Source organism: Mus caroli, chromosome 17 (assembly GCF_900094665.2).
Source record: "Mus caroli chromosome 17, CAROLI_EIJ_v1.1, whole genome shotgun sequence".
Classification (NCBI taxonomy): domain Eukaryota; kingdom Metazoa; phylum Chordata; class Mammalia; order Rodentia; family Muridae; genus Mus; species Mus caroli.
In genome coordinates this window covers 82,633,334-82,651,561 of record NC_034586.1, presented here as the reverse complement: position 1 = coordinate 82,651,561, position 18,228 = coordinate 82,633,334, and the positions used below count along the sequence as shown (strand labels likewise).

Genomic DNA, 18,228 nt, shown 5'->3' with positions numbered 1-18,228 from the left:
CCAAGGGCATCACACCAGGGGCTGGCGAGGCTGGGAGGGGTGGGAGCTGATGGGAAAGAAAAGCCCCCAAAGGGAAGCTAAAGAGGTAACTGCCAGCTTTAAAAACAGTGCTGAAGGAGAGGCCTGCAGAGAGCAGCTCCCGAGAATGCAGCTGGGAGTGTCAGCAGAGACTGGGTGGCTTCCCAGCAGCCCAAAGACCTTGGCAGGAAGACAAATGGGGCATGTGGCTCAGGTGTGTACGGCAAGCATGTCGTAGCAGAAAGCTGTGCTGGTAGCATGTCAGAGGACGCAGTCTGCTGCTCTGCACTATGAAGTAAGAGGGTACACTGGAGTTCCCGAAGCCCCATGGCAAGAGGGACTTAAGTACCAGCCACCAAAGCAGTGACTAAAACTGTCCTGGGTTCACTGCCCTTCTGGTTATAACCCCTGTGCCAACGGTGCTTGCAATGCACAGAGGCCCTCCTGACTTGCATTGCACATCATAAAAATTTCCATATGGGAACTGGGGAGATGGCTCTCAGGGTAAGACTGTCTGTTGCACAAACTTGGCAGCCTGTGCTCAGACCCTCAGCACCCATGTAGAGCCAGGCATGACCCTGAATACCTGTAGCCCCAGCTCTGGCTGGTAGAAACAAGAGATTCACTAGGGCTTGGTGGCCATGCAGTCTAGCCAAAAAGTGGCAAGCTCCAGGTTTAATGGGAGGCCCCTGTCTCAACAGGGTAAGGCCAAGGGACACCAGACATCCTCCTTTAGTCTTCACACAGGGAACAGGGGCATGTGTACTCCCACAGACATGTGCACACATCCACACCCAGCACACATGTGCACACATCCACACCCAGCACACATGTGCACACATCCACACCCAGCACACATATGCACACATCCACACCCAGCACACATATGCACACATCCACACCCAGCACACACAGACCTTCAGTCTGGTGCTTTTGTAGCAGTGATGGGCAGTAGGAAGGTCTCATGACTATTGCTGGCTCATAGTTACTATAGAACAGAATCAAAGTTTAGTTGAAAGGAGTGTGCATGGGACTGGGCTGAGGCAAACTGGAGTAGAAACACAGCTCTCAATGGTGATGCTAGTGGAGCACACTTGGGCTCAGTTGCAGAGCTCAGTATCTTCAGGCTCCCCTAGTAGAATGCAGAGGTCACATGGTGAGGGTCCCTGGCTCTCACTGGCCCGACGGCCAACTGTTCTGGAGAGGCAGTCCACTTTGATTTGGAGGACAACTCACCTCTATGGCGAGCCTTCTGGTTGTTTAGCTCTGCCTCAGCCGTCCATCTGTAATCCTGAGACCCAAGTGCCCAGGGCTAACATGCAAGGTACCCAGTCTGATGCAGCCATCCTCCCTGTCCTCTACACAGACCAGCCGTTGCCAGGCTTACGCGGAAGTAGGAATACCCAAATACTGGATGCTAGGGATTTAAGGAAGAGAGCAGCTAGGGGTGAAGTACCCAGGAAATAAAAATAAGATTGCCCAAGGAGCTGACTGATTACGGAGAGAAAGAGGATGGAGAATCCATTTGACAGCAAACAGTGCCAGTGAGGTGAATTCCCTGAAGCAGAGAGGACAGCTCTATCTCCAGAGAAGGAAGTGACTGTAGGTTGGCTGCACAGTTGTGTAGAACCATAGACTAGCTCATGTCATTAGCCACAGCGAAGGGTTTCTGTTCTGAAAGGGAGGAAGGGGCTCTTGTTTCCTCTTGGTAGCTCCAAGACCTACTCGTACTTTCCAAATTACCGTCACCTACCCCCACCATGGAGAATGTGGGATGACTTTGAGGACCCCAGTGCTATTAGAGAATAGCTTAACCATGTCTCTTGCAGGGGAAATACTCTAGCCTTACAGTCCCCATCTCTGGCCAGTCATCTTCGTTGGGGAGGTACCCTAGCTTAAGGCTGATGGAATGTTTTTGTGGGGGTTACAATTAGATGTGGAGAGGCTGCAGTTGCCAAGCCAAGGTATATCTGGCTAGATGAAGCCTGAGGATAATGGTGTTTCCGCCGACAGGGGAAGGGAGAGCAGCCATAGGGACCTAACCCAAGCTTTCTGGACCAGGAAGCTGCATTCACAGTTTCCTTAGCCTGGCTCTTTATGTGGCCACAGGGATCTGAGTGCAGGTCTTCACGATTGTGCAGTAAGAGCTCTTGCCCACTAGTCTACACACACCCCTCTTATTCTGAGACAGGGTTTTGCCACAGCCCAGGCTGGCTTTGAACTTATAACCCTCTCACATCAGTCACCCAAATGCTGAGGTTACAGGCCAGCACCACCAAGCCTGGCTCTGTACTGTGGGTTATGTTTTTGAATACATGTTTTCTGATTCCAGTTGTGCAGTCTGGTACTTTGGGTTTAATACCAAGTTTACTTTGTTTTAAGCACTCTCCCGAGTACACTCTGTAGATTGGTTACATCTAATGCTCATAGTGACCTCATGGGGCAGATGCCATAATGTATCCTTCCTATTTTGTTGAGGGGAACAGAAACAACAACAAACTAACTCTCTTAAGATCTTGTAGAAGATGAGAACTTTGTAGCTTTCCCTCCATAAGGTGGAGCAGCTAACAGCAGCTGCTTCTTAAGAGTGCCAGGAGGAGAGAGTGAGCTAAGTGTGGGAAGCCCTGGGAAAGGGGCCTGGCTCCTGAGCACTTACTGAAATGAGGTAGGTAAATACACGGATGGAGAGCTTCATGGTTGCATGCAATATAGCCGGGTACACTGATTTCTGAGACTAAAGCCTTGTTTTCCAGTTCTCTCCTGTTTGCTGTTCTGCTTGCTCCCTTCTGATATCTTTTGGCAGGGATTCTTACAGATGGGGATACCGACCTCCAGAAGTCATGGTCCAGCCAGGGCCGCACAGTCGTTCCTCTTATTGAGAATGCCAGGGTGACACTTCCTGAATCCGACAGGTCACTCTACCTGCATTAACTAGTATAGTTGCAGGTTATCTTGGGTTAGGGAATACTCCTCATCTGTTACTTAGATGAGGATGATAGGTGTAGGGTGGCCTGATGGTGCTGTCTATGCTCCAGCTGAGCCCTCTTGGGTCTGGGACCAACCGGCTCTGCCCATGATGCCCAGAGTAGGAACTGGTATGCTAATTTAGAAAACTACTTTAAAAAAAGAAACCCATTCGCTGAACGCAAACATACTCTGACAGAGGAACCTGTGCCAAGTTTGCCCCATCTGTTTTGCAGTGGTCTATGACTAAACCTTCTGATGGACCCCAGATCTCAGTATCTGTCTTGGCTCGATTTCAATAGGTACATCAAATAGCCAGTCTGACCTGCTGCTAGGGGGACCAGTTGTCTAGTCCATCTGGGGCCAATCATTCGAAAGTCCTGTGTTAACAGGAAACGCCTCAACCCTACATTCTTCACAGAGATGCGTTGGTGATCAATGTTCAGCACATTTTGCATTTTCCTATGGGTTTCCAGAGAAAGCACGTCTTTTCTCCAAATGGTCCCCCATATCATTTTAATTTTGGAAGCATCTACAATACATCTCCAATCACAGGAGCACAGAGAGCAGCACGAAAGATACTCTCTGTCCTGAGGTGGGACAGATCCCTGAGGTTTACTCTCTAGTCATGCAGAGTTGAGCGATTAGCCAGTTCTCCCCTCTCCCATGTGGCCCACCGCACTATCAGTGCCCCTTCACATCTTCATTCTCCCCAGGCACCTTTGAAGGTCTTCTTTCTACAGTATCATACAGAATAAAGAGAGCTGGGTTTGACCGTGGTGGGTGATGGGGGAACAGCATGTATAGAGGAAAGAGTGAAGACTTTGCTGAAAGACCTACCGTTGAGTCTCGTCTCTCACGGGTCATTTTTTGGACTGTGGGTTAGTTTGTCGGCAAGATGATAATACTATGAAAAATCAGCAGTGCTTCATGGGACTCGACTTGCATGGAGAGGGTGCAGTCAGCATGCAATGGAGGACACGAGAGGCCCAGTTCTAGACTGGGCACCCAATCTCTGCCATGAGCTCAGTGGGGTTGCTATGTCTGTCTGTCCAGGGAGATGCTGCTGAGTGACTGCTCCATGCCTAAGGTGGCCAGAATCTGCTCTTCTTTCAATGTCACTTCCGCAGGCAAGCTTTACCTTAGACTCATGGGACCCTGCACTCTTTATGCTTCTTTTCACAAAATGAATTTATTTTTGTCGATTGTTTATGTTCAGTCTTCCCTACTTGATGACACACTTTCTAAAGGCAAGGCCATGTCTATCTTGTTCACTGTTGTAGCTTCAGTAACTAAACCAGGGACTGGTACCCCTCAGGCATTTACAAATGCCTGTTGAACAACGCTAATCAAATGACCACCCATGGGTACGTGGAGAAGATGGTGTGAGTCTCAGACGTAGTCAGCCACTAGGTGGCGCGAATGCTTCTCTCACAAGCTATCCCGCAGGCTCAGATGTAGTCAGCCACTAGATGGCGCGATGATTTTCTCGCGCGCTATCCCGCAGGCTTTTTCAGACCGGAGGCAAAGGTTCAATTTTCATTTCTGCTTGGAAGGGATTCTGCTGAGTTTATAACATCTGTCTTCACTGAGCGCCATGCTAGGCAATTTACAATGTGTGCTGTAGCTCTCACAGCTTCCACGGGAGAAGTTAGCCCGCTTTACAAGGGAGGAAAGTCATTTCAAGCAACTAGAAGTAACTTTTCTTAAAATACACAACCCGCAGCAGGAAAATAACACTCCGGACCTGAATCTGTTGTCTTCTATATCTGAGTTCTTTCTAGCATATTCTAGTGCTTCTTTCTATTACAGTGGCTCATAAGAATAGACTCAGTATTTCTTGGGCAAGACCTTTCGGTCTTGAGCTTGTGAGTGACCTAAGCATAGTTGGGGAAAGAAGAATATAATCCTCTGTATTAACCAATCACGAGTAGCTACTAACTTCATTCATGAGTAGCTACTAACTTCATTCATGAACATCTAGCTACTAAGTTCATTCATTCAGCAACTAAGTTGGCAACTGGTCTGGCAGACAGGAAGATACTCTAAAGAGATACTGTGTCTCTCAATCTGTCAGACTTCTGAAACAAGGGATCCCAAAGAAATGGGAACTTGCCTAGGAATCTCATGGTGGGAGAAGGAAGGGCAGCTACCAAAAGGGGAACTTTCCTCCTGGCAAGACACACAGTGCGGGATGAAACTAATGATGGACCAGTGGTGGACAGGACCACATCCTGACTGAGACTGCTTAGATGTGCACATCCTTGGCCTCTATTTACATTTTGACTTTACGTCATGCCCCCAGAGACAGACTCGAAGGGTTTGATGGATCTCTTTGTTCCTCTTCCCAATGTGGCCACATGGAATCTCTCTCTTTTTTTCTGCTTTCCACTTAATAGTTTAGCTGTTTTAATTGCTCATTGAGGACCTGACTCAGGTCACAAGGCATAACCCCCAAATTCTATAACAAGTCCGCGCACGGAGCTGAGCAAACAGATGGCTTTACAATGTGGTCAGTGATAATGAAATGTGTGCAGGAAAGACACATATATATACACACACAACGGTACCCCAGTGCCGGGCAGATGCTACACACCACAAGAGCACCGTGAGTCTAGAAGTCAGAAAGAGTCCTGTGAAAGTCAGAGGTGACCAGAAAACACATCAGGAAGACAGCAAAGAAATTATGCCCTTTTTACTCAAGGTGCAAACCAAAGATCAGAGGCACTGACCCCAGCTGAGAACATGGGGGCAATGTGGGGTGCTACCCAGACCTCCTGAACAAGAATCTGCATCTTAACAAGCTCTCTGAGTGACCCTCACATGTTTAAAGACTCCCAAGGACCATAGTATACTAAAATATTGTAGTAATTTAATTTTGGACTTTTGTCTTGCTCACGAAGGAGTTGTACTAGATAGATACTTGGGGCTCCTGCTCTTCTTCACAAGGAACCTCACAGACACGTCTAACGGCTCAATTTTCTATAGGCTGATAAATTATTAACTAGAAGAAAGCTCTTACCCAGAAGCATTTATTTATTTATTTATTTATTTATTTTGGTATATGTCTATTTGAAAAAGTTTCATGAAACTAGGTAGGCTTTGAAAAAAAATCCAAAGGATTAACTTTTTAAACACTAAAGAGACTTTAACGTATTCATTTTAATTGTGGCTTATTGTAATTCTTTGGAGATCAGTAATTTATACATGTCACATACATCAGGACTCCTCCGGCCACTCCCCGACTCCTATGCTGTCCTTATTCGCCATTCTGGATTCACGAGAGTTGATACACGGAGTCCACGTGTGCTGTGCTGGGGAGAATCTCCTAAGAAGCAAGCACACTCGATGGACCTGACTCGATGGACCTGACTTAACACCTTCATGGAGGTGACATTGTCCTATGTCCTTACCTGTGGCTCCTGCCTACTCGTCTACTCATGAACGTTGTGCGAGCCCATTTGGAAAGGCAGTGTGGTGTAAAATTTAAAGACACTAAAAATTTCTAAACAGAGGAACATGGTCCCTGAGTAGACAGGTCCCTGTACAGCATCACTCCCCGCGATTCAGATTCCTGTGTCTAACTAGGTGTCTTTAGATGGTTGCTAAGGACCCTTCCCTGGTCTAGTATTACATGTGCCCTGGTTACCTAGGAGTAGGAGCATAGAATGTTATTCATTAAACCCAGAATATATATTCCCAAATAGAAATGGCCCACGCTATCCTCACTCCCAGATATAAAAGTTGAGAATGCTGGTTGCCATAGCAACTCACCTTCGTGGAGTCATTTAGAAATCCAATTCTGTAAAGTGACTATACCAGCACCTGCAAGGCTCCATAATATTTCCTCTACTTCCCTTCTTGCCCTGGGCTATGGTGCCAAGGATTGTCATAATCTGGCGAAGCAATCAGAGTCCTCAAGCTGCCTTGCGGGCGGGCGGGCGGGCGGGCGCTGGAACAGAAGGTGCTGAGAGGGCGGGAGCGTCAGAAGGCCTCACTCTGGTTTACTAATTCCACAGCCGCCCTTCACAGACTCCAGCAAATATTTTGTGATATTGCAAGGTGTTAGGAGGAGTGAAATGCAAGCTGTGATTCAGCCGGCACGAAGACTTTGCAAACACAAAAGGGCGACGTGTCGTGAGGCTGCGTCTGACTTCTGTGAGTGCACTGAGCAGAGTGCTTGAGGAGTGCTTTCTGTCAGACGCTGGGATCGCGCTTACCGGATTTTAAACACAAATTAAAATTATTTGGTCAAGCAGGTCTCACTTGAGTTAGCTGTGAGTTCTCTCTGTGGAGGGAGTGAACATGTGTTCATTTGTATGAATGGGTTTTCAAATGTGCACGCATATTACAACGTCCAATATGCATAAATTAAAATTAATTAATTTGCAATGTTACTACGTCTTAGCTGTGTTTTTAATCAACTGATCATAAAAGCAGGGTCATTCTTGAAATTAAGGAAAGAGGTTGTTTTGGGTGGAGATGGCTGCTGAAGCAGCCTCACTTTTCAGATCACATCTTGATTCTGAGAGCTGATGACAGGGGCACCTTACTGTTAGGAGGGGCCTCTCCTCTGTTACTGGCTTCCTTTGCATGCTGTAGATGCAGAGTTCATTTACCCCTGTTTTCCAGAACATCTTTGATTGGCCAATTGTGCACCTTTTCTCCATGGGAAATGTTATATCTGAATATAAGCTGTGAACGATGGATATAACTCTTAGTTCACACATTTTATGACATCTAACTTCAGCTGACAAAGCTTCAGATGACAAAAAAAGATGGTGTGGTGCTCTGAAGATGCTTGACCCAGGGAGTGGCACCACTAGAAGGCGTGGCCTTGTTGGAGGAAGTGTGTCACTGTGAGGGTGGGCTTTGAAAAGACCTTCTTCCTGGAAGTCAAACTGCTCCCGGCTTCCTGTGGATAAGGATGTAGAACTCTCAGCTCCGTCCCCAGCACCATGCCTGCCTGAAAGCTGCCGTGCTTCCTGCCTTGATGATAATGGACTGAACCCCTGAACCTGTAAGCCAACCTCAATTAAATGTCATCCCTTATAAGAGCTGTCTTGGTCATGGTGTCTCTTTACAGTAATGAAACCCTAAGGAAGACAGATGGTGTGCTACATGGCAGGACAGTGCTTCTGTTGGAGTCCATGGACTGGAATCCCAAAACAATGATCTCTGAAGATATTTCTGTTGAATATTGTGCTGGTAATGTTTTTGTAAACTTGACACAAATTAAGAGTCCCCTGGGAAGAGGGACGCTCTAGGAATTGCCTCAGTAAGATTGACCTGTGGACATGTCTGTGGGTATTTTCTTGATGAATATTTGATGTGGGAGGGTCCAGGTATTGAAGGTGGGGCCACCCATAGGCAGGTGAGTTTTATTAGAAAGCAGCTGAGCAAGTCACGGGAATAGCCACTAAGTAGTATTTCCCTCCATGGTTTATCTCAGTGATGAACTAGAACCTGCAAGTCTATTTTGGTCAGTGTTAAATCACAGCAATGGAGAGGAAAATTTGTGTGTGTGTGTATGTGTGTGTGTGCCCTCGTGCTCTTAGACACACACACGGGAACACACCTCTTTCCTGAGGTTCTGACACTTTCAGGGGAACTCTACTTAAGGTCACAGGGAACATGTACTCTCTCAGTTTCCAAGTCTTACAAACCTAGCTGAGACTGCTTATCTTCCAAGTGAACGTGGGTAATGGGACAGAGTTCCCGACCACAAATCCCGTCTTCTCAGAGGACTTTCCCACTTGTAGGCTCCTCCTTTCTTCCAAACATTGTCTGTGCCCTTACTTTGTTTTTTCTCATCCCCAGGGAGCTTCTAAAACCAAAGCAAGGAAGACTTGTTTGTTTCTGTTTCTTGCTGTTATGTTTTCTCTGGGCTCAGAGCACAAACTAGGCTACCCTGGGAGAATAACAACCAGGGAGGAAGATGATAGAAGGAACCCATCACCGTGCCACATATGCAGATCAGCAGAATTACCTGGATCCAGGGTTTGCAGGAGCCTCAGCCAAGCAGCCTCCATAAAGCCACAACCTCTGCTTTATTAAACTACATTTAAGGCGTGGCCCTTATGACAACCTGCACCATCTCCTTGAGACTACTTTGTACATGACAAGCCTTGGTTGACCACCCTGCGTCAATTCTCAATCAGGACCAATTCTTTTGAGGCTCAAGAAAAATGTTTGTGCTTAATGTGTATATGTACTGGTCATTGATGTAATGAGAAGAAACTCACAAAGTAGCATGGATATTTTGGGGGAAAATGGTGTGAACCCCAAAGATAATGAAGGGAGGCATCGAAGGACGCAGCTTTGAGTGGGTGGAGAGAAACAAGTGGCATTAGACCTGTCACTGCTGGAAAAAAAAAAAAAACCAAACTGCGATGGCATTAAGGATGGGGACAGGTTTGGCATACACTTGAGTGCTAACTGGCTCACAACCTTATGGCACCTCTGGAAGTGGCTGGAAAGCTGACCTAGAGAACCCTGGCTGAATGAAGGACAAATGAGAATCATGTGATTTTCTGACCCTGCAGCACAAACACCTGTGCATACTTCTGGCGGAGGAGTATCGCCCATTCCATGCTATGGCCAACATCTAGAGGTGCCAGAGCTGGGGAAACAGATTTTCACCATGCACAGCTGATGGTGTGCACTGGACCTTAGAGCAGGAAGAGCCAGTGACCAAACACTCACTGCTTAGGCTCTTTCCCTCCACGTGAACCTCCAGGCAAGAGGAATTAAGACTGCTCGTTACTCTCTTCCCAGTCAAAGGTATCATTTAGTGACACTGTTGGGGAAGCTGGCCATCGCTGTAAGCAGAGCTGCTGAACAATCTAAGTCTCTTCACTGTTGGGTCCCCATGGGACAAATGGCCAAAAAGGTCAGGGAAAGCTTACTTACAAATAGGGAGGCAGAAATGAGAAAAGCAACTAGAAGAGGGAGGAGTCTGTGGGGGGCGGGGAACATAAGAAACTGTACAAGACAAGCCAGACATGGGGAGTGCTTTCCTGTTCATCCCAGCATTTGGGAGGCTAAGGCTGAATCTAGAGTTCTAGGCCAGTCTGGGCTAGTGATACTCCACAGCCCCAATAAACCCACTGACAGGTCTCCGCTTATGATAACTTGGCATCACATCTTCTGAATTTAGGATAGTGAGGAAGCACTCTACATTCAGAAGAAATGTACTTGGCTCTGGAATGCTGAGCTTTCCCCAGGCTAGTGAGAGGTAGGAAGATGCTTTTTCGAGATGCTGGCAGCGGCATGTGGGAGGAGAATTCGGGTGGGGGATGACAACTGATGTTCCAGTGAGCTATGCTGTAAGCTGTGATGTTCGGTTGCTGGGTGTGTTTGTAACGTTTTCAGCCTACCATGGGTTTACTGGGATGGAGAGCTTTATCAAAACAAACATCTTAGTCCATCTGTAATGGTCCTGGCTGACTATGACAAAATACTAAGGGCCATATTTACCTGTCTGCTCCAATTAATTCTTTAAAACTGGGGAAAATTGTGAAAACTGTTTTGGATATTGGAGAATAGGCAGCACAGGGCCGAGACTCCTACAGAAGCAGAGCCTAATCATCTTATTGAGTGGGGGCCACGGCTAGAGTTAAGGCAGTGTGGCAGGGCAAAGATGCAGAGCAGCGTCCTAGAAAGGCAGCAGGGCCACAGAAAACGTTCCAGAAATCCTCCATTGGCATCCTCATGTGTCCTTGTCATATCTAGTGTGCAAGCCCACACGGCTGGGGGCTGGGAGCTGAAGAGTGAACTGGCTGTGGTGGTTGATGTCCATCATTCTGGAGGCTGAAGCAGGATAATACTAAGTCCCCACTGAGAACCAGGCCTCAGAGGCAGCCCTGGAGAGACCACACCTTCATCCTGGGGCTAAGCTATCCTTACAGTAAGGGTTCCTCTGCATCCTTCCTAAGCAGCGCTTTGAACAAAAGAGGCAAGAGTAAGCTTACGCAAACATGACTCCCCATGAGGTCAAAGCCGGGCGCCTCTCTTTCAAGAAACACATTTAACTTTTACATTTAACTGTGACATTTGTTCTGGGCCTTCTGTCACCTTAGTAGGCTAAGGAACTCCTTTCCTTAGGTTTTAGAATATTTCATTATTTATCTATCTATTTGCATGTATGTGTGGGTGCGCTCACCCATTTGTAGAAGCAGAGGTCAGAAGAAGGGCATCAGGTGCCCTTCATCATTTTTCCAGTTCCTCTGAGGCAGTGTCTGTTCCTGAACCTGGGGCTCAAGTCTTCAAGCAGCAGTGACCAACCCTCCTGTCCTTACCCTTCTCAGTCCTGGGGCCATGGGCATTTGCAAGAGGACCTAGTTTATTTCATAGGGGCTAGAAATATGTGTGTGTGTATAAAATTATAGCCACTGTGACTAACCATTGGGACATCTCTCCAGCCCTGACTATTGGACTTTATTAGATAATCTTTCCCACACAGAGACGTCATCCAGCTTTCCTTTTATTTTCAAACGTGGGTACTTTTAATAGGCTTAAAAATTGTCAGCCATCCTTGAATTCCCTGAATAAGCCCACAAGGTCACAAAACATTGTTTTGTGTTGCTGGATTTGTTTTCTAATATTTTCCATCTTTGTTCTGAAGATTGCCTTTTAGCAAAATTTTAAACTTATTTTCCAGAGTTAAAGATCCATTTTTATTTGTGTGTGTGAGCCTGCATGTGTGTGCAGGAGACTATGGCGGCCAGAGGCGAGGCTGCGAGGCACCGTGTAGATGCTGGAAGGAAACCAGCATCTGGGTAAGAGCTGTGCGCACTTAACCACTAACCTCCCACCCCTGCCCATCCCACTTTTTATTAAAGAGTCTCACAGAGCTAAGGAATGCCAAACGTTGTATAGTGTAGTCCCTAAGCTACTTATATGTAGTTCATGGCCTTAAACTTGTAATATAGTCAAGGGTCACCTTTAGCCTGTAATCCTCCTGGCTCTGCTTCCCATGTGCTGATCAGCACACCTAGTGCATACAGTACTGGGAATCAACCCAGGGCTTCGTGCACTCAGGCAAATGCCACTGCCCTTGTTTCCACATTTTACACGTTTGATGATAAACTTCTCTGGCTATCACAATATTATCTGGGACTTAAGCCTACATATTTGATCTTTGGGATGCTTTAACTGCAAATATTTTAGCATGGTTGCAAATTAAACCCAGGAAGAGCATCGTTGCCCCCTGGTGGAAAGGCCTACTATTACCACACTGAAAAGTCCTGCGGGGACAGGCCTCACTCTGCTTAGTCCAGCCGGTCTCTCCCTGCTGTGTTTAAACCTGTATCTTACTTCCACTGACTCCCCACTATTTTAGCTCAGCTCCCAACTTTATGGTTATTATTGGGCTATAATCACTGCTTTGAAATAGGCTCAGATTCTACTTTATGTACAAACATTTAGAAATAATAAAGCAGAAATCCAATAACTATTGAACTTTAAAAGCACTCAGCTTCATTCACTAAGTGACCTGGGAGGGAAGCAACACCACACAAACTGTCGGACTTTGCCCTGTATGAACAGGCTGATAAATAATAATCACATGTTAACTGTTTGCTGGGTTTGCCCAGACATTTTACAACTTGAACCAGGGACATCTGGACAAACAACTCACTGCAGGGCTAAGGGGTGGGGGGGGGACAATCAGAACAGACCGTCCTGTGCTGGAGGGTAAGGACCTGTGTGAATACAGCACACCCACAGATCTGTGCCACTGGCTCCTTCATGACTTAAAAATCCCAACACTTCCAGAGATCAGCTTGGTCTACAGGACAGACAAGGCTATGTAGAGAGACCCTGTCTCAAAAAACTAAAACCCAACCACCACTCCCAAATCATGTTAATTAAACACAGAAGGGTTTTTTTTTGTTTGGTTGGTTTTTTTGAGACAGGGTTTCTCTGTGTAGCCCTGGCTGTCCTCGAACTCAGAAATCCGCCTGCCTCTGCCTCCCCACTGCTGGGATTAAAGGCGTGAGCCACTACTGCCTGGCTAGTGATGTGTATTTAAGATCCTGCTGATGGAAACAGAATACGCTCTGTGTCTCCAAGTAAGCTGAGGGTTTTAAAGGAGGAACACCCAATCCTAAGAAGGCAACAAGAAAAACTTTCATTTGAAACCTCAAAAATAATCTCCTAGCAGTCTACAGTGACATCATTGAAGACACAAAAGGCCAGGCTGCTTGCTTTATTTCTGAGGGAGTGGCAGCTGGGGTGGAGGGGTGTTAAGGAAAGATTTGTTTCTTGCTTCAAAGAGCATTCCGAAACAGAAGAAATTTATCCTCATTTGAATTTAAGATAATGCCGACAGAATGCACATCTCTGAACTTCAGTGCATGCCTGGACAGTTGGGCCCCGTGGCTCTCAGTCACATGTTGGACTTTAGTGTCAACAGCAAATATAAATAAAAAACGCAACTTGTCTTAGACTTGCGGCAGGACTGGTCACTAAGGAACCACTCTGCAATAATTTATAGCTCATGAAAATGCACTTAACTAAGGTGCTGCTCATTCTAAGAACTGTGATGTTGTGAATAAATGAGAAGTCTGAGGTCTGGATGTCAAGTTCAGAGCAAAAGGATGAGTAATTTCACATTTGCAGTAACTATAAATAAATGCATGGATTAGGTAAGAATTATATGGATAATGTTGAGTAGACAGTGCGTACAGAAGTCGGGAACACCTTATTCATTAATTTTGTCTCTTATCTAGTTCAGTAAAATGCTCACAAGGAAAATAACCACTTAAGGCAGAAAACTGGGCATATCATTGCTGTTCAGAACTTTTTGAGAGCAGACAAATCAATACTGATCAACTTCCCTGCTTCAGACTGAATCATTCATCTTCAAACTGGTTATTTTGTAAGATGGACATCCATTCATGCTATGCCTTGAAAAGTTGAAGCACAAAGTACAATCCTAGAGAGTCAGGGTCTTCATCAACATATCTACACGGACGTCTGCTTGTAGTTTTTGGTATCCAAAACCTTTTTACCACACATCGCACAGATGCCTGAAACAAAAGAAAACGTGTGTGTGAGCAAGCAGTGCAGCTGCCTGGTTTATTTGTGCCAATCTAACGCTTAAAAGGTCACTCAGTGGGACGGGGAGGCGGCTCCCCGGGTAAGTGCACTTGCTCTGTAATCATATAAACCAGAGTTTGGAGTTCAACGTCCACACTCTCACAAATGCCCATAATTTCAGATCCAAGTGGGGTGCAGACAGGAGGAACCTTGGTTTGCTGGCTTCTAGCCCAACTGAGAAAAAGGCACCTCAGGTTCAGGGAGACACCCTACCTCAAAAGGTGTAGTAAGAGAGAAAGACATGGTGCCCTCTTGTGGCTTGTGAGCACACATGCCTAAGGCCTAGGTGAGCTGCACATACATGTACATATACACGCACTCAGACAGACACACAAAGAGTCTTTAAGAACATCAAAACATCATAAGAAAAAGGAATATCCTTTTGACTATAAATTTATTTTAAATTCTATTTTATCTTAGTAAAAAGGAGCATTTGACTAACAATTTATGAAAGGTTATTATTCCTTTGTTATTCAAAGCAATGGCAAATGAGACAGATTTGATATAAGTCAAAAAATTAAGTTAAAAACGCATACCTTTTTTGTAGGCGCAGCCTTGACAGTAATGAGAACCTGGCTGGTGTACAGAACTTTTACAAATTCTGCAAGTGGAGAACTTATTTTTTCCATATGGATCAAACCTAGAGAATTTAAAAAAAAAAAAGAGAAATAGTCATACTACAATAGAAATGCGTGTGTGTGTGTGAGGCAGGGGTTCTCTGTATGGCTCTGGCTGTCCTGGTACTCACTCTGTAGACCAGGCTGGCTTTAAACTCACTGAGATTCACCTGCCTCTGCCTCCTGAGTGCTGGGATTATATATGGGTAAGCCAACTACTAAAAATAGGAAGAAGGACTCCATATGTTCCCTCTCCTCCTCCTCCTCCTCTTCTTCTTCTTTTCTCTTTCTCCTCTCTCTCTCTCTCTCTCTCTCTCTCTCTCTCTCTCTCTCTCTCTCTCTCTCTCTCGTGTGCAGGGGTAGTTATGGAAGCCAGAGGGTTCGGGTCCTTTAGAGTTGGGGTTACAGGTGGTTTTGAGCTGCATACTATAGGTGTTGAGAAGCAAACTCAGGCCATCTTCCCGGGTCCATTCCCCTCCCAGCTCAGGCCCCTCTTTTGGTGAACCCAGGCTGCATGACCTTGACCTCCCAATGCTTTTGTCATCAGCACCGAAGCACTGGTGTTACAGGCACGAGCCATCACACCTGGCTTAGTGTTTGCTCCACTCTGAAGGTACAAAATATATATTCTGGTGATGAAACCATGTTTATGTGAGATGTTATATAAAACTCTTGTCAGTAGATCCAGACTGAAAAGGCTTAATCTCAATAGCCAACAATAGATGAATACACCTACAGTTGGTTGTAAAACAAAGCAGGTCCATCTCCTAATGATTCCTCACTTTAACAAGCATTTTCAAGTACAGGGTTTTCTACATGAACATGGTAACCTATAGGAAACACAGGGCAAATAGCTTTGTAAGAAACAATTCTCCCAAAACTGACTGTTTGCCTTCCCCTCAAACAACTATTTATATTTGCTCCATGAAACATCATAGTCCTAGTATCTTGTTTGGGCTACAGCATGGGATATTCTTTTCTTTAAAAAATTTTTATTTTACCTTTATATATATATTTTAATTTTATGTGTACAGGTGTCTTGCCTGAATAAATGTCTCTGTGTTATGTGGGTTGTGCCTGTGGGAGACAGAAAAGGGCACTGGATCTCCTGGGACCAGAATTAGGGACAGTTGTGAGCCACCATATAGGTACTGGGAATTGAACCCAGGTCCTCTGGAAAAGTGGTGCCATCTCTCAGCCCCACTGTTTTCTATATTAAACAGACACCTTTTACTTGCTGGTTCATTTGATTTTTAAGACAGAATTTGGCTCCATAGCGCAGGCTGTCACACCATTTACTATCTTCCCACTCAGCTCCCGACATGTACCATAACGGCTAGGTAATAGGTACGTTTTGGAGGTTAGCTTTTCTAAACTGAATCACTTTACTCCCACAAGAGTAAGTAAAATTTCTGTTTCAATTTAGATGTTTAGAGTACTTTTCTGAAACCACATTTTTATTGTTCTAAAACAACATTTTAACCTCGAAATGAGCTTTTATCATTAATTGGCAGGAATTTTGTTCTTTTTCTAGAGATTCTATTAATTTTTGAATTATGTTTATATGTGTGTTTGTGTCAGGGTTTGTGCTGCTAAGGCTAGAAGACAGTGCTGGATCCCCTGAAAGTGGAGTTAAAGGCAGTTTGTGAGCCTCTTGATGTCCAAACTGAACTCGGATCCTCCGGAAAAGCAGTGTATACTCTTAACCACTGAGCCATTTCTCCAGCCTCCCAGAGTTTCTTGCTCATTATAAATAACGGTACTGAAATTTTAATGTAATATAGTAGTATACTCTCTAAAACAAGCTAGCTAGAATACTCAAAAATAATAGCTACAATTTAGAAATATCAGAAAAATTTAAGAGCATAAAGGAATTAAATATATATGAAGTTGCACAATTTGTATAAATAACTAATAAAAACTGGTCTTGGAAAGCATCATCAAGCAACGATATATAGTATGGATGGCACTTTATAAAGTAAAAGCTTCATTTTTTTTTTTATCTCGTTTAATTCCTAGGATAATGCCACACAATGACCACTTATTCATCTAGCAAATACCGACTGAGTACTTACTATATCCAAATACTGTTCTCACTACCAAACATGAGCAGTACAAATTCCCTGACCTTACCAAGCCAAGGGTTACAGAGAAAATCCCAGCTGCCATCTGTGCTGGGGAAGAGATAAATGGTGGGTAAGGACCCCTCTCTCAGATCATATCTCAGCCAAGTCTCAAGTTACTTGTCAGGAGGAGCGCGGAAGCAGCAAACATTCAGGTCTTAGGGAAGAAGAGGAAGCTGTCATAGCATAGAAGACCTTGTGAGAACATGGTAGAGAGCCCAGATTCTATTCTACTGGAAAAGGAAAACCAATGGAAGGCTTTAAGGAAAGGAATCACGTGACCTTTCTACATGACCATTCTGGCTAATAATCCTTCACTGTGGTAAAAGGAAGGAAATGGGATAGCGGTGGGAATGTTCATGAAAAAAATATAAATTTAATATAATGAAGCAACGTATCAAAATTGGGGAGATTTTGTCCTCGTTCTCAGATGAAAAGGTGCACTTCAGAAAGGGTAAGAAACTGCCCCAGGCTTCAGGTCATGTGACTACAACGACAGAGTCCAGATTCAAACTCAGCGCCAACTCCGGAGCTTATGACTTTTCCACATTTCCTTGGTGCCTTTGATTTGTAGGTAAATTAACAAGTAGATAAAAATAAAATTTATGCCTTCTGTTAAAATAGTAGAAAGTAGCACTAATACATTTGACGGTATAGGGTGGGGAAGCGCTGGTAGCCAACAGTCTGCCTTTGTATGGAAACACGACCCAACTCAGCCACAACGACAGCAGGCAGGAGCTCACTGCACTAGGCTTACGCTTGCAAAGTGGGCGTCATGACTGCCCCAGGATGCTCTCACTCACCTTGCTTTTTTCGAAGTCAAAGCTTTATTTTCGTTCAGCTTCCTCCCACCACTCTCTATATATTAAAAAGGAAAAAGTGCATACATATCAGCCAATTTACTTTTGTGCATTTAACATAACATGTAATACCCAAGTTCACTCTTTGACTTTCTATCAATAAATGACCCTGTCTTAGTTAGGGTTTTACTGCTGTGAACAGATACCATGACCAAGGCAAGTCTTCTAGAAAACAACATTTCATTGGGGCTGGCTTACAGGTTCAGAGGTTCAGTCTATTATCATCAAGGTGGGAACATGGCAGTATCCAGGCAGCCATGATACAGGAGGAGCTGAGAGTTCTACCTCTTCATCCAAAGGCTGCTAGTGGAAGACTGACTTCCAGGCAACTAGGGTGAAGATAGTAAGCCCACAACCACAGTGACACACCTACTCCAACCAGGTCACACCTATTCCAACAAGGCCACACCTCCAAATGGTGCCACTCCCTAGTCCAAGAATATACAAACCATCACATTCTACTCCCTGCCCCCCATAGACTTGTTCAAACACATGAGTCTATGTGGGGGCCATACTTAAACATAGCATAATGCAAAATGCATT

General features: G+C 45.1%; 1 protein-coding gene across 1 annotated transcript in view; it reads right to left on the bottom strand.

Moving 5' to 3' along the window:
- Nucleotides 1–12,439: 12,439 nt before the first annotated feature.
- Cript (CXXC repeat containing interactor of PDZ3 domain) overlaps nucleotides 12,440–18,228 on the bottom strand; it is an 11,122-nt gene continuing 5,333 nt past the window's right edge. Inside the window, exons 3-5 of the mRNA XM_021149204.2 lie at nucleotides 17,629–17,683; nucleotides 14,622–14,725; nucleotides 12,440–14,015 (exon numbers count right to left, since the gene is read on the bottom strand). Coding sequence (XP_021004863.1) covers nucleotides 13,951–14,015; nucleotides 14,622–14,725; nucleotides 17,629–17,683 — 224 coding nt within the window. The 3' untranslated portion in view covers nucleotides 12,440–13,950. The remainder of the gene's footprint in view (nucleotides 14,016–14,621; nucleotides 14,726–17,628; nucleotides 17,684–18,228) is intronic.